The 20622-nt window shown below is 36.8% G+C and overlaps 1 protein-coding gene across 1 annotated transcript in view; it reads left to right on the plus strand.

Moving 5' to 3' along the window:
- Positions 1-20622, plus strand: part of Cngb3 (cyclic nucleotide gated channel subunit beta 3) — a 178026-nt gene that overhangs the window by 87079 nt on the left and 70325 nt on the right. Inside the window, 5 exon segments of the mRNA XM_055603202.1 lie at positions 314-364; positions 2697-2783; positions 6522-6586; positions 7274-7396; positions 17116-17257. Coding sequence (XP_055459177.1) covers positions 314-364; positions 2697-2783; positions 6522-6586; positions 7274-7396; positions 17116-17257 — 468 coding nt within the window.

Here is a 20622-nt window from a genome sequence, read left to right on the forward strand (position 1 = left end):
TGGTCTTTTTTTAGGGAGAAAGAACATGAAATTGGTTATGTAGGGAGGTGGGAAGGATCTAGGAATTGGGGGAGAGAAAAGAATACAGTCAAAATATACTATATAAAAATTTTTAGCTAAAAATAAATAAGTGAAATGAATAAAAAGGAAAAAGCACATGAACAGCTGTGTGTTTTTTAAAACAGAAAAGTCTGGAGCATAATAACAGGCTATATTTGAAGAAAAGTCATAGAGAGAAATAACTATAACTATTAAAAGTAAAGACTAATAAATAAAATTTGCTAAACCTAATCAAAATATAAATGTATTGCAGGTAGATTCAAATGAGCTGAAGAGACACTACAGGACTTCTACAAAATTTCAGGTAGGCGACTCACAAACAGGTCTACAGCCGTTTAAGCAGAACTATTTTCACTGTCAGTGTCATCTTTACAAACATGTCACCTTCTTGTAACAAGCTTCACGCAGACCTGATTGTGTTTTTTAACATCAGTAAGTAGTCCTGAAATGTGACCCTCCATGCTTCATACCACATTCATCCCCCTGCAAATGGGGATGTAAATACTCAGAAGCCCAGTTAAGGAAATTCCAAGTTAAACTGCAGTTAGGGGGAAAAGGGCGTACCTTTTATTTTCTACAGATCTCTAGTTTCCAATCATGTGGTGTGGCGGTATCAAGTCAGCAAAGTTATTTCTATTCCTAACTGTCCTTTATGTAAGCAAAGTAAACAAATTGAAAGTAGCCGTTGTTTAGATGACACAGCATCTTTCTTTTTCAGATTAAAAACATGGTCTTATGTCCTATAGTTCTCTCTTAATCTGTCTTCAAACTGAAAAAATAGGTGGAGACTGGATCACCTAAGGTTGCCTAAAGCCATTTCATGACTCCAGCCTCCCCTAGGACAGTAATTTAGTTCTTCAAAGTGTTCTAGGAAATGTGTTGCCAGCAGTCACTACCTCTCTCTCTCTCTCTCTCTCTCTCTCTCTCTCTCTCTCTCTCTCACACACACACACACACACACACATATACACAAATCAAACTATAGGTCACAAATTACAATATAAAATGACTCGAATCCCATCTGTTTTTTTTTTTAATTTCCAAACTTTTTTCACTTTAACATTCATAGCAGATCTATACTGCTTTAGTAAATTGTAAAAACATGAAGGGTATCCTTTGTAAAATCCACAGAACACTGAGTGATTTGTTGAAATTGGATATATGTAAAATCCATTTATGCTTATATGAAACATTGATTTAATTGTAGTCACTTCTTTTGAATTCCCTTAACACAGGGCTGCCTGTCTTAAAGTATTGCAGAATAGTTAATTTTATTACATTTATTTCTTTTTGGTTAGTGTATGCATACATATACACACCAAGATTCTGTGTGGAGGAGAACTAAGAGGATTCAGTGCTCTCCTTTCATCTATCACGTGGCTCAAAGTCAGGGCCTCAGATTTGGTGGCAATAATCTTTACCTGCACCACAAGGAATCATTCTTCAGTGCTGCCCACGGCTAGGTCTTGTCAGGGGCAAGAAGAGAATAGTTTGGGTATAAAACAGGATCCAGATAGGAGTTACCACAGTGTTCAGATGCCACAATGGTATTATGTGGCTAAAGGAATTGATACTTATGATCTGATTTTGTAATACACTCCTGGGTGCAGGAAATATTAAAATGTGAAAGAAAAAAAACACAAACAAACCATTATCTGTTGCGCCATCTCACAAGCCTGAGAGTACAATTACTTAGGACTTCTGAAATAATATCTTAAAACATTTGAAATAATATCTTACTGTTTCTATACTAAAATGTTTTACATAGTCCGAGGTACAGAATTTAAAGTCAATCCATGATTAATTCAATTTCCTACAATTCAGTGAGAAATAAAATATCTATGTCTACACAAATCCACAAAGGAAAGTTAAAACTGTAAATGAATAATGATTGAATAAAGACTGCAAATAACTAATGATCCAGTGATGAGTTGAGCAGATGGGAAGAAAGGAAATAAAATTATCATTATCATTTGAGGTGCAAACCATGGGTTCTAGGCAAGTCAACAACTCTATATTCCTGCTTCCTTGTTTAATATTTTAGTAAATGTCCTATACATATCTCAACTTAGTATGAGAATCAGTGTATAATTAGGAATGATATGTATAATTTCTAAGCCAACACCCTTAAAGAGTCATTTACTTATAGTAACTAATCTGGCTAATTAATTTTCATTTCTGTTCAACAGATGTCGGCTTTGAGATTGCTACTCACTTTCCTCAACTTTCTACCTCATATGTGTGGCCTCACGATATGTTCTTAACTTCTCTTCTTCTCAGGATAGTTTAGAATTTTAAAGTATTTCTTGATAGGCTGTATAACATGTAATGAAAACAACTATGGAATAACAGTTTTAATGACAGTCAAGAAAGCACAAGGGACTAGAGAGACAGCTCAGCCATTAAGAGCATGTCTTCCCTACTGAGGCTTTCTCCTCCCCGCTGTGGCGGACTGGAACCCCTACGTCCATTTGCTAAAATGAAGTTCTTCATCTTTACGCCACTTCAGGGTGTTTTCTCACAGCGTCAGAAAAGTGGCTTGCACATATATCGGCAGGTATGGATTCAACTCCAAGCACAGGGAAGTACACAAACTCCACATAAAGGTGAATATATTATATTTGCTCTTTCAACAGATGGATGTAGCATCTCTAATGCCGTTTGAAGTTCTCTGCATCTTCTTTGGATTTAATCCAATATTTAGAATGAACCGGATATTAAAGGTAAAAAAAAAAATGTATTCAGGTGCCTTTTCCTTTTCTTATGAAAACCTTGAAGCAAGTTTAGATATCATAAAACTAACAGTACTCAAATTTTTCTGAATACTCCTCATTTCTCTGTCTTTATCAGTACATGAATTTTTTTAATGGATGATAGAAAAATACCACTGCTTCTAGTGATGGAAATAACTAATTCTTTCTAGTCTATCTTACAAGTATTTTTAAATTAATTTATTTTTATTAATTACAGTGTATTCACTTTGTATCCCAGCTATAGCCCCCTCACTAAACCCCTCCCAATCTCACCCTTCCTCCCTCATCTCCTCCTATGACCCTCCCCCAGTCCACTGATGGGTGAGGTCCTCTTCCCCTTCCATCTGACCCTAGCCTATCAGGGCTCATCAGGACTGGCTGCCTTGTCTTCTTCTGTGGCCTGGTAAGACTGCTCCCCTCTCAGGGGGAGGTGATCAAAGAGCCAGCCACTGAGTTCATGTCAGAGACAGTCTCTGCTCCCCTTACTAGGAAATCGGCTCATATATTGAGCTGCCATGGGCTACATCTGTGCAGGGGTTCTAGGCTATCTCCATGCATGGTCATTGATTGGAGTATCAGTCTCAGAAAAGACCCCTTTGCCCAGATTTTTTGGTTCTACAACAGGTATTTTTTTGTAACCCAAAAGACGAGTGCTTTTGTGCTTCTAAAGACAACTAGAATTACAAATAAATGTTTATAATTTTCATATTTTTTCTCTGCAACCTGTTTTATCAGAGGGTCCCTGAATGTCTAAAATATAAGGCTATAAAATCAGAGGGGTCTGTAGGGTCACCTCTAGGTTTTTATTTACTTAAGATTCTATAATAATAGAAACAATGCAAGTATAATTTTACATCTTTGACTACAACCAAAATGGTCATCAAGATGTGGTGGCACTTGGGAGGCTGAGGATTTCCATGAGTTTGAAGCAAGTATGGACTACATATGAATCTTCAGACTAGGCTGGCCTACAGCCTTAGATTCTGTCAAAACACGCGCACACGCAAAGCAGTTAATCCTCTAAGGCCGTAAGACACATCTACGTGACAGTTTGCTTGGAAAAGACAGTGAGAGTTTTTGTACTGATATGGAAAGAAGTTCAAGCTAAATTGCTAAGAAAAAAACTAGAAAGACAATACTTTACAGAACAAAACTAACTTATGTAAACCAGAAACAATGTCAATTTAATAAATTTAAGTAAATTGCTAAATATTATAAATGTTTTTCATAAAGCTAATTAAATCAGTTCCCTAATATGAAAAGGAAAATCTGGATGAACAAAGGTATGAAGAAAGACAAAATTTTGAAGGTATATATTTAATATTGAATTTGGAATACTTTTATATAGTACCTATTCAAAAATATTCTAATACATATTTCATAAACTCAGCTGTGTTTCATTACTTATAGAAATTAGAGGCAAATCTGAGTGAATTTTTACGTATATCTTTAAAAATAGCAGTAGTAAAGATAGTAAAGATTCTGACTGCTCTTGCAAAGTTTCAATTCTCAGAATCCACAGGCCAGCTAACAATGGTATGTAACTCCATTTCCTGGGGACATGTGCTCTTTTCTCTCATCTGAGAACATCATATGTGATGCAGACATGCACGCATGCAAAACACCATACACACATACTTTAAAAAAACAAAAATAAATAAATAGTAATTTTTAAAAAGATACTAATGATAACGTACTTCAAAAGACAACCTCCTTAAAAAGAACTCAAAATTTTATCAATTTTTAATTGCTTATCTTCTTTGCATGCAAGAAAAACAACATGATTATCTTTCTAGCATAACCTAGCAACAGTAATAAATCCTACAATAGCAGCCGTTGCTATGACTAACTGAGAATGCACACACTCTGCTAAAACTTTGCTTCCAATATCTATTTTATTCCTACCAACAATTTCATGTTCTCAGTGAGGAAGATGAGAAGCAACACAGTAGGAAAACCTGTCCTTTCACATTGATGACATAGGCGTTACTTATCTTACTCCAGATTATTTGCCCTGTATTCCCATATGCCCAAGAAAATTCTAGAGACTGCTGCTGGGATTCTGGAATATGAGTGTAACTGAAGCAGAACACAAAGTTCCAATCAGTATAGCATCTGACCACCATCTCGTCAAACTGAAAATCTCATGGGAAAGTTTCAGGAAACACCTGTTCAAAAATAACTGATTTATAAAAAGACTCAGATTCTTGTGGATTTGGGAGTTCACATAGCTTTTTAATAACATCTTATGAATGCTCACTTTTATACCCCATCTCGAATGCATGTTAGAGAGCAGTCTACAACCAGCATTTTAATATAGCATATTACCTGAGTCAACACTGATTTCTTTCCTAGCTGCAGAGTCCTATCTTTCAGTTATTTATAAAGGTGCTATTTGAATAGACAATTCTCTAGGGTAAATATTATCATGTACCTGTCTCCAGGTTGGTTATAAATGAAAAAAAATGCTATGAACACAAATTTTCTCTATAAATACAATTAGTTTTAAAACATTGTCCTTTGAGCAAACTTCTAGTAAAAACCCAAAAATCAAGTTATCAAAAAAAAAAAATGCAATTAACACAGAATGAGCTTTTGAGAAATATTTTCAGGAATTTGGGGAAAATAATTGGTGTATATTACTAGCTTAAGAGTTATTATTATTACATATCTTATTTCTAATCCAAAGGTACAGCAGTAACATGTAAATTGGGGGATATTTAGGAAATAGTCACTGAGGACCCCTGTCCATTAGATCAGATCTTCACTTTCCAAGCACATTTGGTATATCAATACATACCTGCACACACTCCTTTCAGAGGCTACTTTTTATTATGGTGCTTTGTACATAAGGAGCCAGGTACCAAGTAGAAGATTTTTTTTTCAGAGCCACATTAGCAATAGGATGGGCTGGCATTTAGTTCTGGGATTCATGGTGATTCAATAGTCTTATTCCATGCCTTATTTCCTACAGAAATGAAGGAGGGAGAAGAGGTCGGGGTAGGAGTTCCTCAGGATGTGAGAGCTCAGACAAAACTGAGAAGGGAATAGAACGCACACAGCATTTGTCACTCTGGGCCTGAGTTACCTCACTCAGCACTGTTTCTAGATCCATAGATCCATTCATTTCCCCGAAAAAGTCATGGTTTCATTTTCCCTCAAGCTGAGGAAGTTTCCCTTTGTACTCACCTGCCACATTTAAGAAAGAACCTTAAGGGACGCAGCAACTCTCTTTGGATTAGACAACACGAAACCATTGCACTTCAGCTGACACAGAACATGACAACGCTCTGCAAAGGCTTAGTGGACTTTACATTTTGAAAACTGTTACAGATTTTCTACCTCTTCCCTAAAAATAAAGTTACTGTTAACAATATATTTTTCTTCTTTTGTTTATATTGTGGGAGTATGATTTCAAACTTTGCAAAACAAAATTTGAATATATGTATTAGAAAGAAACCCATTATTGATTTTCAACATACATCACAAACAGGTCTGTATCCAAAGGATAGAAATAAAATAGAGCAATAAGCTCTATAAATTTGACACCATGTTAAAATTCTAGCTAGAGGAAAATACCGTTAAATATGACATGGGTTTTAAAAAGCATGAATAAAATAATTTACAGTAACCTCTGTTATACAGTTTTATCTAAATAAACATACAGTTAAGTTACTTTTGGATTTCTTGTGTTTATTTCTTATACAGTTCACTTCATTCTTTGAGTTTAATCATCACCTGGAGTCTATAATGGACAAAGCATATGTCTACAGGTGAGTTTCAACGGTAAATTTGGAGAAAGAAAAGAAACTTATGACAGAACATTTTAGAGGGCACTTAGGAAACAATGCTCAAAAACACGAGTCATTTCTTATTTTGATATATAAAAATAAGTGTATGTTCCTAAGCAAATTGGGCTATTTCAAGTCAGATTAAAGTAAGGAAGTCTTAGTGAGAGAAAGGACCTAACATGTTACAGCTTAAACAATGAAAGATAAGCACACTTGCAAGTCAGCTCTCCGTCCCTCAAGACAATTTACGCCTAGTCTAAATTTCACTCACTTGCCACTCTGAACTTCCTGAGCACGGAGACCTTCAGTCACAGTTCATCACAGCATGAAGTCCTGTGAGCCTTTTAGCTATCCAGGTAAATCAGTGTGGCATATTGTATGGGATTCGAATTGAAGAAGTGACCCTTGAGGCATGTCTTTCATGGAGTTGACGCACACCATCTGTGCAAGGAAATGAAGACTTTTTTCACACTCTGCCAAGCCCATTCGAGACTCTGCAGCCAGACAACATGTGATGTCACCTTCGCTTTCTACTGCACAAATGAAAGTTGACACTTGGCAACTCTAAAGCAAGAGGGCTCACTGGAGACAGAGAAAAAGAAAGTGTTGGAATCAGCTGCGTTCCAGACACAATGTCAGCCCTTACTCTGCACTTACTCTCTCTGACAGGGTCATCCGAACAACTGGCTACTTGCTGTTTCTTCTGCATGTCAATGCCTGTGTTTATTATTGGGCTTCAGACTATGAAGGAATTGGCACAACTAAGTGGGTCTATAATGGTGAAGGAAACGAGTGAGTTCTAATGTTAGAAGAGACTTTCATTCGTTCTTCTTAATTTTAAGTTTTGGTATAAGAATTTTCATAAGCGAGCATTTTCCTAAGTTTTCATAAGCATATGTTAATTGTACATAATAATGAGTGTCACTGTGGTATCATTTCATGAGAGTATGTAATGTACTTTAACCATATTCACACTTCTCAATACCCTTGATTATCCTCTTCCCGCTCCCATTGATCCCTTTCCTCTTCCTAACAGTTCTTCTAGTTTCAGGCTGTGTGTGTGTGTGTGTGTGTGTGTGTGTGTGTGTGTGTGTGTGTATGAGTGTGAGCGTGTGTGTGCATGTGTTTATGTTTGTGTGTCTGCATGCAAGTGTGCATGCATGTGTACTTATTAGTTTAACTTGGATTATGTACAGGAGCATGAATAAGAGGTTGTGGACAGATAGGCGGCTTACATCAGTAAAGACATCTGTTAATCAGTGCTCAGCCAAGGCCAGTACCACCTCTCTGGTGTTAGCATACTTTTAAGTGAAAAGTATAAAATACATGAGAAACTTTCAGAGAATATCTAATACAGAGCAGATGTGTGTGTGTGTGTGTGTGTGTGTGTGTGTGTGTGTGTGTGTGTCTGTGTCTGTATCTGTGTCTGTGTATATGTATCCGGGTTGACATGAAAAATGTGATTCTTACTAGAAATCATAATCAAAAAAGTTTGGAAGCTTCTGCTTTAGAGAACCGAACAGTAAAGTAACTTAATAAGTACAATGATAATTGTTACTAATGATTAATGTTAATTATTTAGCAAGCAGGTGCAGTAGCTAATTAGTTGATCACTGAAGGGTTTTATGGATTTATGAGTCAGCTATAACCACTACCTAGACTAAATAGAAAATAACAAGACTCATAAATAAAACTTGACAATTAAGCAAGAGTCTCATGAATAAAATAGATCACTTGAAATTGTTCATGCAAAAGAATCAGAATTTAGTCATAACAACTGGTTTATTTAATGGCAAATTTTCCTTTCAGTAGATACAAAGTCCTGGTTTAATGTAGACTACAGTGACCTTCTGTGCCAGTGAAATGTCATTGAACACATTAGAAGACAATGTCTTCTCTAGAAAAACGTAAGCCTTAGAATTCTTTTGATAGACAATACATAGCAGCCTTGGGATGGAGAGCAAAGAGAATAAAAATATCTCATAAATTATACACTAGCCAAAGCAAGTGGGTCATGTGTAGAGGAAAATATATATATAATTTTAACCAACCAATTTTCTAAATATTTTTATATTACAATATAATTACATCATTGCCTCTTTTCCTTTCTTCCCTCCAAACCATCCCATACTCTGCCTTGCTTTTTTCCAAATCATGGTCTCTTTTTCATTAGTTGTTAGAACTGATTTCTTTAAATCGTCTATGCGAAGGGCCACTAATTGTGAAACACATACCCACAAAGTAAATATGGCCCTAGAAAGCTTAAAATCAATCCTGTAAATTTATAAAGAAATGAATTTAGAATGTGAGTTGATTTATGTATTTGCTTTGATAGAAATAATTTTATGGAAAATTAAGATACCAACTAATCTTAGGTACAGAACACCACAGTGACTAATGTTGAAAGATTCATGATGCATATGTTAGGATGAAACTTACATGTTAATTTGTCAAACTTTTCATTTCTCTCAAAAATATCTGAATCAGACAACCTACTGGAAAAAAAAGGGTTGTTTTTCTCATAGTTTCAGGAGTTTCACCCCATGATAAGTAGGCACCATTACAGTGGATCTGAGCTGAAACAGAACTTCATAACAGGGGATTTCATGTCATGGTATCCATGAAGCAGAAAGAGAACATGCCTACCTATGCTAGTGGGCTTTCTCCTTTTTATTTCTCCAAGACATGGTTTCTCTGTGTAGCCTTGGCTGTCGTGGACTTGCTTTGTAGACCAGGCTGACTTCGAACTGACAGTGATCTCCCCCTGCCTCTGCCTCCCCAAGTGCTGGGATTGAAGGCATGTGCCACTTTTGCCCAGCAGAGTTTTCTCCTCTTTCTCCCTTTATTCTGCCCAGGTTGTCCTTCATGTGATGGTGCCTTGAGCATTAACGAAAGATCCACAGATTCTTTAATTCTCTCTGAAAATGCCATTCCAAGAAGTGTTCTTTGATTAGTCTACTTCATTATCAAGTAGACAATTTAATTCTTCTTCATAAGTTACAGTATCAACTGTTATAGTAAACTGAAACTTTTTTTAATTTTTTGCACATTTTTGGCATGAAAGTGAAGTGTAATTTTGTTGTTTGGTTTTTGTTGTTATTTGTTTTGGGGTTTTTGTTTGTTGGTTGGTTGGTTTTGTGTGAGAGAGACAGAAAGAGAAAAAGAGGATCTATGTAGCTCTGGCTGACCTGGAACTTGCTATGTTGACCAGGCTGTCCTTGAACTCATAAGAGATTTGCCTACCCTTTCTTTCCCAGTTTTTGGATGCAAGGTACATGCCACCATACCCAGGTGGTAAAATAATTTTAAGGAAAGATCAGGAATTACATATATTTCCTGATGATTATGCATATCATTATACATCAGAAAAACATATTGCTTTTTAATCACTAATTATATATTTACCATGAACTTTAAAACTGCATACAGTTTTATTGAAGAGAAATTAAAATGCATATCCAGGTGCAAGAGAAACTAAAGGAAATAGGTTCATAATAATCAGAAGCTTCATATAGCCAAGGTATTTTAAAATAGATGTATAGATGTTTTTGAAAGCTACAGTAAATAAATACAATAAGTATTATTCTGCGATTTGAAGAAATAAATTACATAGACACGAATAACTCTCAAAAAAGTTGGAAATAACCATGCATGGAGATAACCTAGAATCCCTACACAGATGTAGCTCATGGCAACTCAGTCTCCAAGAGGGTTCCCTAGTAAGGGGAACATGGACTGTCTCTGACATGAACTCAGTGGTGGGCTCTTTGATCACCTTCCCCTGAGCGGAGGAGGGCAGCTTTACTAGGCCACAGAGGAAGACAATGCAGCCAGTCCTGATGAGACCTGATAGGTTAGGGTCAGATGGAAGGGGAAGAGGACCTCCACTATCATTGGACTTGGGGAGAGGCATGGGAGGAGATGAGGGAGGCAAGGAGGGCAGGATTGGGGGGGTGAGGGAAGGGACCACAGCTGGGATACAAAGTGAATAAACTGTAATTAATAAAAAATAAATAAATTTTAAAAAAGAGTGGGAAATATCTTATATAATGCATACATATTTTGATGTCATTTTTATAAACTTGTGGAATAAATGAATGATCCTACTTACAACAGAATCCAATGGAATAAAAACTAAGAGGCCTAATACATATACACTGAAAACTGTAGCATGGAAATGAAAGCAAGTGAAACAGAAACAAATGGAATCACATCGGGGTTCGTGGATTCGATGAGGGGCTATTTTTCAAATGTGACCTACTCAGAGCAAACCCTGTCGAAATCCCGGTGTGTCTTTATCTTACACCATCCACACAAGCCAAGTAACTGGATTGAATACACAAATGTGAGAATCCAAACTATGAAACTATTAGAAGCAAAGCAGAGCAGGAGAGCTCCACGACTTTTCTCAGAGCAGGAGAGCTCCATGACTTTCTCAGACAATCATAGCTTATTATAACCCCTCAAACATAAAAGCAAAGGCAGATACATGTGTTTCTCTCATACTAAATACGTTCTACAATAGAGAGAAAACATGAGCTTCTGTTATACTAAAAATTTCTACACTAGAAAGAAAACAATCAACAAAATAAAAATATATCCTACCAATATAGAGAAAATATTTACAAACCATATACCTGATAGTGGGTTAATGCCCCAAATATGAAAAATTTCTACAATTAAAAAGCATACTACTTGGCAATTAAAAACAAGGAAATCATGAAATTTTCAGGCAAATGTGGGAACTAAAAGAGATCATCCTGAGAGGTGAGGTATCCCAGAAGCAAAAAGACACACATAATATACACTCACTTATAAGTGAATATTAAACATATAATATAGGATAAATATACTAAAATCTGTACACCTAAAGAAGCTAAGCAAGAAGGAGGACCCTAAGTAAGATGATCAATCCTCATTCAGAAAGGCACACAGGATGGACATTGGAAGAGAGAGAAAACAGGGAACAGGACAGGAGCCTACCACAGAGGGCCTCTGAAAGACTCTACCCAGCAGGGTAGCAAAGCTGATGCTTAGACTCATAGCCAAACTTTCAGCAGAATGCAGGGAATCTTATGAAAGAAGGGGAAGATAGAAAGACCTGGAGGGGACAGGAGCTCCACAAAGAGAACAACAGAACTAGAAAGTCTGGGCACAGGGGTCTTTTCTGAGACTGATACTCCAAACAGGACAGTGCATGGAAATAACATAGAACCCCTGCACAGATGTAGCCCATGTCAGCTCAGTATCCAAGTGGGCTTCCTAGTAATGGGAATAGGGGCTATCTCTGACATGAACTCAGTGGTTGGATCTTTGATCACCTCTCTGAGAGAGGAGCAGCCTTACCAGGCCACAGAGGAAGACAATGCAGCCAGTCCTGATGAAACCTGATAGGCTAGAGTCAGATGGAAGGGGAGGAGGACCTCCCCTATCAGTGAACTAGGGGAGAGGCATTTGAGAAGAGAGAGGAAGGGTTGGATTGGTAGGGCATGAGGGATGGGGCTACAACTGCGGTACAAAGTGAATGAAGTGCAATTAATAAAAAATGAATATAAAAAAGCAAAGGTTTTTTCGAATGTTTTAAAAATGTTTTAATTGTAGACATTCTAGTGAGCAAGGTTACTTCAGCATTGGCTTGATTCCCACTTTCTGGTTATCAGTGGCTTTGAGGTTTGTCCTTATACTTTTTGGCTACTTGTGCATCTTTCAAGAAATATTTGTGTAGATTATTTGTTCAGTTTTTGATTAGATTGTTTCTTGAGTCCCTTATATATTTACAGAAGCATAATTCTTATTTTCACATTTCCTTTAAGATCAATAGTGAATTCTATCTTATTGTTTTAACTGGGAACTGTGTTTTTTCATGCATTAAAAATTTATAGAGAGTCTATGTTTTAAATCAGCTGGATGGAATTTCCTTGAAAAGATTTATCTGCCTGGAGTGTAGATATTAGAGATGGACACCCTTGACTAATTAAGCTAATCCTAGAAAATCAATATGATGCCATCTAATTAAATTACAAATCTTACCTTTGGTTGGGCCTGTCTGGGTGTATAAGACATGTCTGAGAAAAGGATCCAAAAATAAACCACAAAGCATCAGGGCAGAAAATTTCCAATTAACGTAGCATAGTATTTAATATTTAAAAGTTCAAGGCTAATCCTTGAGACACAGAAAAATCAATGCCAACATTTAATATATAACTGTCATTTTAACATCTATAAATATGGTGAAAGTAGGTAATACTGTGTGTGTTCCTAGTAACACATATAAAGTGGTGTATAATAGAACTGACCACATAGGAAAAAAATTTATGCCCTTCCCACTTTTGGGAAGTACCAAGTTTGATATGTTTCCTTAGTTTAAAGAAATGCACAGGTTGAGAACCTGTGACCAAAATAAATTAGGCAATAGGATAGTAAAAATTGGGACTCAAAAAGCTGAAAGGCAACCAGTAAATTTACTTTTGCTCTTTGTCTGTTTGACAACAAGTCCACTATAACTAATTAAAAGCCTTCTGGACATTTATTGAGTTGTATTTGTGTTGTCTTGGCACAATGGTTCTAGACTCTCTAAAAAATGTTAGTAGGATTTTTGTAGTGGTTTATTGTAGTGGTTAGTCCTATATCTACCAGGTTAAAAACATCTCAAATCCTATGTGTCCTTCTTAGTGATTCTGTGGGCTCACAGAGACTAAGGGCTCACAGGGTCAAGATCAGCCTGTAAGGGTCTGAGCTTGGTCCTCTGCACATATTTTGGAGTTGTGTAGCTTGGTGTTCTTGTGGGAGTCCTGGTTGTCTGTAATTCTTTTGCCTGCTCTTAGGACCCTTTTTCTCAGGGTTTCCTTGATATGAGAGTATGTACCTAGTTTTATTGTAACTTGGCGTGCCATATTAGGTTGGTGTCCCTGCTCTTTTCTGAAAAGAAATGGAGGGCAAGAGGAGCTTGAAGAGAGGGGAGATGAAGGAGTATCTGGAAGGAGTGAAAGGAGTGGAAACTGCAGTTCACATGTAATATAAGAGAGAAAAATAAAAAAAAATCATATTCTTCAAAATGTTAAATTTGAAAATTATTTACTTATAAGTTTTATTTTATTTACTTATAGATTTTATTTTATTTTTTTAAACACCAGCTTGTTTCATTCTTTATAAAACGCCACTTCTTAGTATTTGAAAATGATTACCCTTGTTCAAATACAGTTGGAAAGTTCTAAAGTGTTCCTGCTATGTGTGACACACTAGAACAAGAAATAATTTATTATTAATTATTTTTAGGAGGCATGTATGAATACACATGGAGGTGAGAACACAACTTTTTGGAGTCATTTATCAGGTTGTCAGAGTACTGAAACAAGGACTTTTTCCCCTGATCCATCTCTTGAGCTTCATCTGTCCAAAATGCTTTAATTTAATATTTTAATATGCTTATAAAGGAGCAGTTTTCCTTATAGGATTCTTGAATGCACTTCATTTTGATAGGTCTTATATCCACCCTCCTCTTCCCCATGTCTCTGTCCCCTCTTCCTCATTGAACCTTTTGTTCACAATATTACTCTTCTAACTTTAGAATTTCATGTGTTCTTTTGTCTTTCCCAATGCTTTCCTCTTGGAGGAAAGGGAGAGTGGGATAGGGAGGGAGGGAGGGAGGGGACTACAGCTGGGATACAAAGTGAAGAAACTGTAATTAATATAAAAATTTAAAATTAAAAAATATTTTTAAAAAGTAGGAAAATATAGAAAAATTTGAGGATGGCAATTAAAATTTCATTAAAGAAAAAAAATCATACTTAATTGTATAAGAATTTTTCCACACCTTTCAAAGCATAAAATAATATAAATTTTATGATTATTACATTATTTTCCTATTAAAAGTATTTTGAACTAATTTAAAATGTGCAAAAAAAAAAAAGACTTTTTCTCATCTCATAGGTTCCTTTCAATTATTCTGGTATTTCTCAACATTTACTCCACCAAATGCACATTTTTAACAGTTAGAAGCTAGGATATGCCTATGAGAGAGAACAGAGATTATGTGTCTAAGTTTGAGTTACTTTTTTATTTAATTTAATATTTTCCAGTTCCACTCATCTTTCATGAAAATGCCATAGCTCATTTTTCTCTATGGTTGAATAAAATTTAATTGTATGTGATACATTTTTTATTATCCATTCAGCTACTAGTAGAAATCCAAGCTTATGCCATTTCCTGCTATGGAGAGTGCAGCAGTGAACATGGATGTAAAAGCAGCACCCGTTTCTGTAGCAGGATTCAAGTTCTCCAGGAATATGCCCAGGAATAGTACAACGGGGTCCTTTAGTACTTCTATTTTACAAACAAAAACTTAACTAAGGCACAATTCTGTAAAAAAGTTTAATCTACCATGAACACCAGAAAAAAAAAATCTGAGACCCACTAAGTCCAAAGCCCATCTGCAAATTATTTGAATTTGTTAAGTTATTTTAATTAACTCCTTGGGAATTTTATACAATGTGCTATGATCATTAATCCTCTGTAACTCCTCTAATGCCGCACATATCAACCTGACCTCCCTACCACCCCAATGAAATGTTTTGTTTTGTTTTGTTTTTAAAAAAAAAAAAAAAAGTAAAAGAAAAAAAAAAACAACATGGACTCAGATTTGTGTTTCCTATATATTTCTGGGTGTGGGACCAGATATGGAAGCATGGCCTGCCTACCAAGACCCACACCCTTAAGCAAAAGCAATTCTTCTCCTGAGAAGCCATCTACTGCCCAAGGCTCCTGAATCAGGAGTGAATCTCATGAATGCCCTCTCACTCCTTGCTAGCTTGATGAAGTGCAGACTTGACCTAGTGCAGGCTTGATCTAGTACAGGTGTTGTGAAGGCAACCACAGCTGCTAAGGGTTGAAGAGCTCAGCAGTCCTGTCATATCCAGAAGACACTGTTTTGCTCTAGTCCTCCAACTTCTGGTTCTTCCAATTCTTTCCCCTATTCATATGCAGAAAGTATTTTAAAGATACAGCAGGAATGCCTGACCCAGGCTGTGTTTTCAGAGCTAAGTCGTTTTATTTGGTGTACTTCAATTCTGAAGTTCTAGGTAAGTTACCTCTTCCATCCAAGAATAGTTTCCTTACTATGAAGAGTTAGTGTTTTTTTTCTTTTCACATTTGCATATTAATATAATAAAATATATAGAAAAGATATTGAACATATTTACCTGTTCTATTTTTCGTTTGTGGAAACAATAGTATCTAAATTATAAAGAGTTATCTCAACAGCATTCTCCACAGGTTGTTAGTTTGTTAACTAAAATGTGTATCACATTTGTAGTGGGCTGGAAATACCACAGTGGGCAGGTGGAGTTTCCTTCTCTCATGGGGATGTCCAGTGGCTGTCTGGCTTGTTGGAAAGTATCTTTACCTGTTGAGCCATCTCATCAGCCCTGGTGTGGCAACTTAAAGATAGACTCAAATTATTTGTTATCTCTCTTCTTAATAGAGAGAGTCCAATATATTTTTCAGTTAATTTAAGCTACTTCTAGGGATTTGCTTGACAAATACAACAAGGTGAAAATTTTAAATGTTATGGAGTTTCTGAGTTAGAAGATCCTTTTAAACTACATCTTGAGCTATAATCAATCTAGAGGAAGCAGTTGCTATTAAGAAATCCATGAATTTTTCTATTATGGTTTGATTTTATCTTCGTGTGTGTGTGTGTGTGTGTGTGTGTGTGTGTGTGTGTGTGTGTGCACATGAGCCTGCATGTGCATCTGAATGTGTTTCTATTTCTCATGGGTTTATTTGTTTTGGTTTTTTTTGTTTTGTGTTGTGTTGTTTTTTTTCTCTGTCTGTTTGGTTTGTTTTATTCAGGTTTGTTTGTTGGTCTGTTAGTTTCTAAAATGATAACAAAAAAAGGTATGCAGTTGCATGGATGGGAAAGGGGGGAAGATTTCCGAGGAGATGAGAGGAAAGTGTATGGGAATTTTTTTTCAATGTTAAAAAAGGTCCATGTGCCTTGAAACAGGCCTAGTATGAGGAAGCCCAATCTAGTCACATTTGGAATATAAGTAGAACAGTATCGTGCCATCCCCAACCACACCAGCACTGGCTTAGACATTTAGGGGAAGAAGATACCTAGGGCATTCCAAGAAGAGATCGTAAGGAGACGAGCATAGACACTCAGCCAAGAATAAGACTCAAGGGATAAATGAGCTGACCTAAAGCACATCTTTCCAGATGTCACTCCATCTGAAAGCCTATTCATTGTAGAACACAGACCGCTCATCTCTGCTAAGTTTTGTATAAATCTCTCACCCATAAAAGAGAAGCCAGATAAGACAGACCTACCAAATTTTGGGAATTGCTGGTAAATACCCTCCTTCTGTTTAAATGTTTAGTCACATCCTAGTGTTTGTTAAGAACGTCACAGTAGCACACACAGTGACTGCTAGTTCCTGCGCACATAAACTATGTTTGAGTAAAATGGCGGTACAGTGATATGTAAAGGAAATTCTATGCATCTTTTTTTACAGGTATCTGAGATGTTATTATTGGGCAGTTCGAACTTTAATTACTATTGGGGGCCTTCCAGAGCCACAGACTTCATTTGAAATTGTTTTTCAACTCGTGAACTTTTTTTCTGGAGTTTTTGTTTTCTCTAGCTTAATTGGTCAGGTAAGCTGACAGTGGATCCCTGGGTACAAAGTATGTTCATTTTTAAAATGCTAATATGGTGAAAAGACTTAATTCCAAAGAGCCATCCAAACCCAATCCGAGTCACATAGACTTCATGAACACCAGCCAATCCCAATCAGTGTCTTGTAGCCTCCATGGACAAAAACCAATCCCAATCGAGGTCACATAGCCACAATAGGAATTCCCCTTTCTGACTTTGAAAAGTGCCTTTGCGCTCCCCTTGGAGTCACTGCCATTTTGAAGGTGGTGACTCCAGCATGCTGGAAATCTCTACAGAAGAAACGCTATGCATCTACATACTACTTGAGCCTGGTGCATTCCTTCAAGGAATTCTGGACCCTAACCAAGGGAGGGATCCAAGTTGGTGGCACAGATAACACACTGTGTCTGATCAGCAGGGCAGCAGTGACTGCACAGCTACCAACAAACTGAACTTCGGGCCCCAGGACAACAGCAAATGTGTTTCTCAAGTGAGAGTAAACCCCATGATGAGGGAAACAATCAGGTCCAACCTCAGGTCATCCAGGTAATCTCTGGAAAAGTCCCTGGGTTCCTGGAAGTACAGGGTCTGCACCATCTAGCCACGGCGCCTAAAAGCTGTGTTCACCACCCAGTGAATACCTTCTGGGGCCAGGCACAAAGCTCCAGCCTCAGGTCTCCTGACCTCTGGGAGCCATGGAAACAGCCATAGAGGTTGCTCCAAAGTTCAATCCATCTTTGGAGAGAGTCTAACCAAACCTCTGGACCCACTGGTTCTTCAAGATGGCTGTGCCCAGCAAACACAGTGTCTGAACACCTGCAACTCATTAACCTCAGAGCAAGAAAGCCAGTGGTAGCGTGGCTGTCTCTAGGACTTTCCCTGGTGAAAGAAGAGACTCTGGACTTTTGAGGAATCCAGTTAGTCCACAGGATTATACACCTGAGGAAAGCCTTGGCAATTCCCTAAAAGCCACCTGCCAGTCAGAGACAATAACCACCAGTCTGAGGAAGGTTCCTGCAGGAAGAGCCAGCTTCCTGCTCAGGGCTCTTCCCGCACTGCCTACCCACCCAGAACTACAGCTGGCATCAGAAACTACTAGACAACACCTGAGACAACCAGATCGGTAAAGTCAGCATAAAAAGACAACCAATATAACCCAAAGCAATATGACATCTCCAGAACCTAGTTTTACAAAGGCAATCAGCTCCGGATACCCTAACACAACTGAAATGACCTTAAATGAACTTAACACAATAAAATGACCTTAAATCTATGCTTATGAAGATGGTAACAGAGGAAATGAATAAAATCTATAAAGAAATACAGAAAGATACAATAAGATTGAGACCATTAAAGAGGCCTGAAAAGTGGCAATGAAATACTCAGTGAAATACAGGAAAATGAGAACAATGAAGTGAAGGAAATCAATAAAACTGTTTAAGATCTGAAGATGAAAATGAAACAATAAAGAAAGCACAAACTGAGGCAATCCTAGAAAGAGAAAACTTAGAAAAGAAAACATGAACTACAAAGGTAAGCATCTCCAATAGAAGATAAGAGATGGAGGAAAGAATCTCAGGTGTAGAAGAATGGAAGAAATTGATGTGTCTGTCAAAGAAAATGTTAAATCAAAAATTTCCTGACACAAAACATCCAAGAAATCAAGGAAACCATGAAAAAGATGAAACCTAAGAATAATAGGAATAGAGGAAAAAGAAGATTCATGTCTTCAAGGCCCAGAAAATATTTTCAACAAAATCATATATTTTTTTCAATTTAAAAAAAGAGATACCTATTAACATACAAGAGACCTATAGAAAACCTAGTAGATTAAACCAGAAAACAAAATCCTTCCACCTCTTTTAATAATCAAAACACTAAATGTTCAGAACAAAGAAAAAAATACTAAAATCTTCAAGGGAAAAAAGGCCAAGTAACATATAATGGCAAACCCAATAGAATCACCCAGACTTCTCAACAGAGACTATAAAAGCCAGAATGCCCTGGACAGATGTCATGCAAACTGTAAGAGAACACAGCTGTCACTCCAGACTACTCTACCCAGCAAAACTCTCAATGATGATAGATGGAGAAAACAAGATACTCAGTAACAAAAAATAAAAATAAAATAAGATAAATAGTGCCTGTCCACAAATTCAGCCTTACAGAAGATACTATAAGGAAAAATCCAATTGAAGAAGGCTAACTACATCCAGGAAAACACAGGAAATAAATAACTTCACTACAGCAAAATTAAAAGTAGACAAGCACACAAACATACTACACAACCAACATAAAAATAAAAGGAAGTGACACTCACTGGTCATTAATCTCTCTCAACATCAGTGGATTCAACACTCCAATAAAAAGACACAGACTAGCAGAATGGATGTGTAAACAGGACCCAACATTCTGCTGCATCCAAGAAACACACCCCAGACACAAAGATAGACATTACCAGAGAGAAAAGGGCTGGAAGAAGGTTTTCCAAGCAAACGGACCCAAGAAGCAAGCAGGAGTAGCCATCCTAATATCTAATAAAATCGACTTTCAACCAAAATTAATCAAGAGAGATGAGTAAAGACACTTCATATTCATCAAAAGAAAATTCCACCAAGATGACATCTCAATTCTGAACATCTATGCCCCAAATAAAAGTGTGTCCACATTTGTAAAAGAAATATTAATAAAGCCTAAAATATACTTTGATTCCCACACACTAATAGTGCGAAACATCAACACCCCACTCTCTTCAAAGGACAGAACAACAAATCAGAGAAATACTGACACCAACAGACGTCATGCATCAAATGGACCTAGCAGACATCTACAAAAACTTTTCACCCAAACACACACACACATACACACACACACACACACACACACACACACACAATATATATATATATATTTCTTCTCAGCATTCTACAGAACCTTCTCCAAAATTGACTATATAGTAGGTCACAAAGCAAGCCTCAACAGATTCACGAAATTGAAATAATACCTTGTATCCTTTCAGATCACAATGTACTAAAGTTGAACTTCAACAAATATTTTTTTAAAAAAGCCTGCACACATGGAAACTGGACAACTTACTCAATGACAGCTGGGTCCAGAAAGAAATAAAGAAAGAAATTAGAGACTTCCTAAAATTCAATAAAAATGAAGGCACAACCTACCCAAACTTATGGGAACAATGAAAGCAGTGCTAAGAGGAAAGTTAATAGCATTAAGTGCCTTCATAAAAAAAGTTAAGACATCCCATACAAGCAACTTTATGGCACAACTTAAAGCCCTAGAAAGATAGAAGGAAGGAAGGAAGGAAGGAAGGAAGGAAGGAAGGAAGGAAGGAAGGAAGGAAGGA

This window comes from Psammomys obesus, unplaced genomic scaffold (genome assembly GCF_907164565.1).
Source record: "Psammomys obesus unplaced genomic scaffold, mPsaObe1.curated_primary_1811, whole genome shotgun sequence".
In the NCBI taxonomy this organism is placed as follows: Eukaryota; Metazoa; Chordata; class Mammalia; order Rodentia; family Muridae; genus Psammomys; species Psammomys obesus.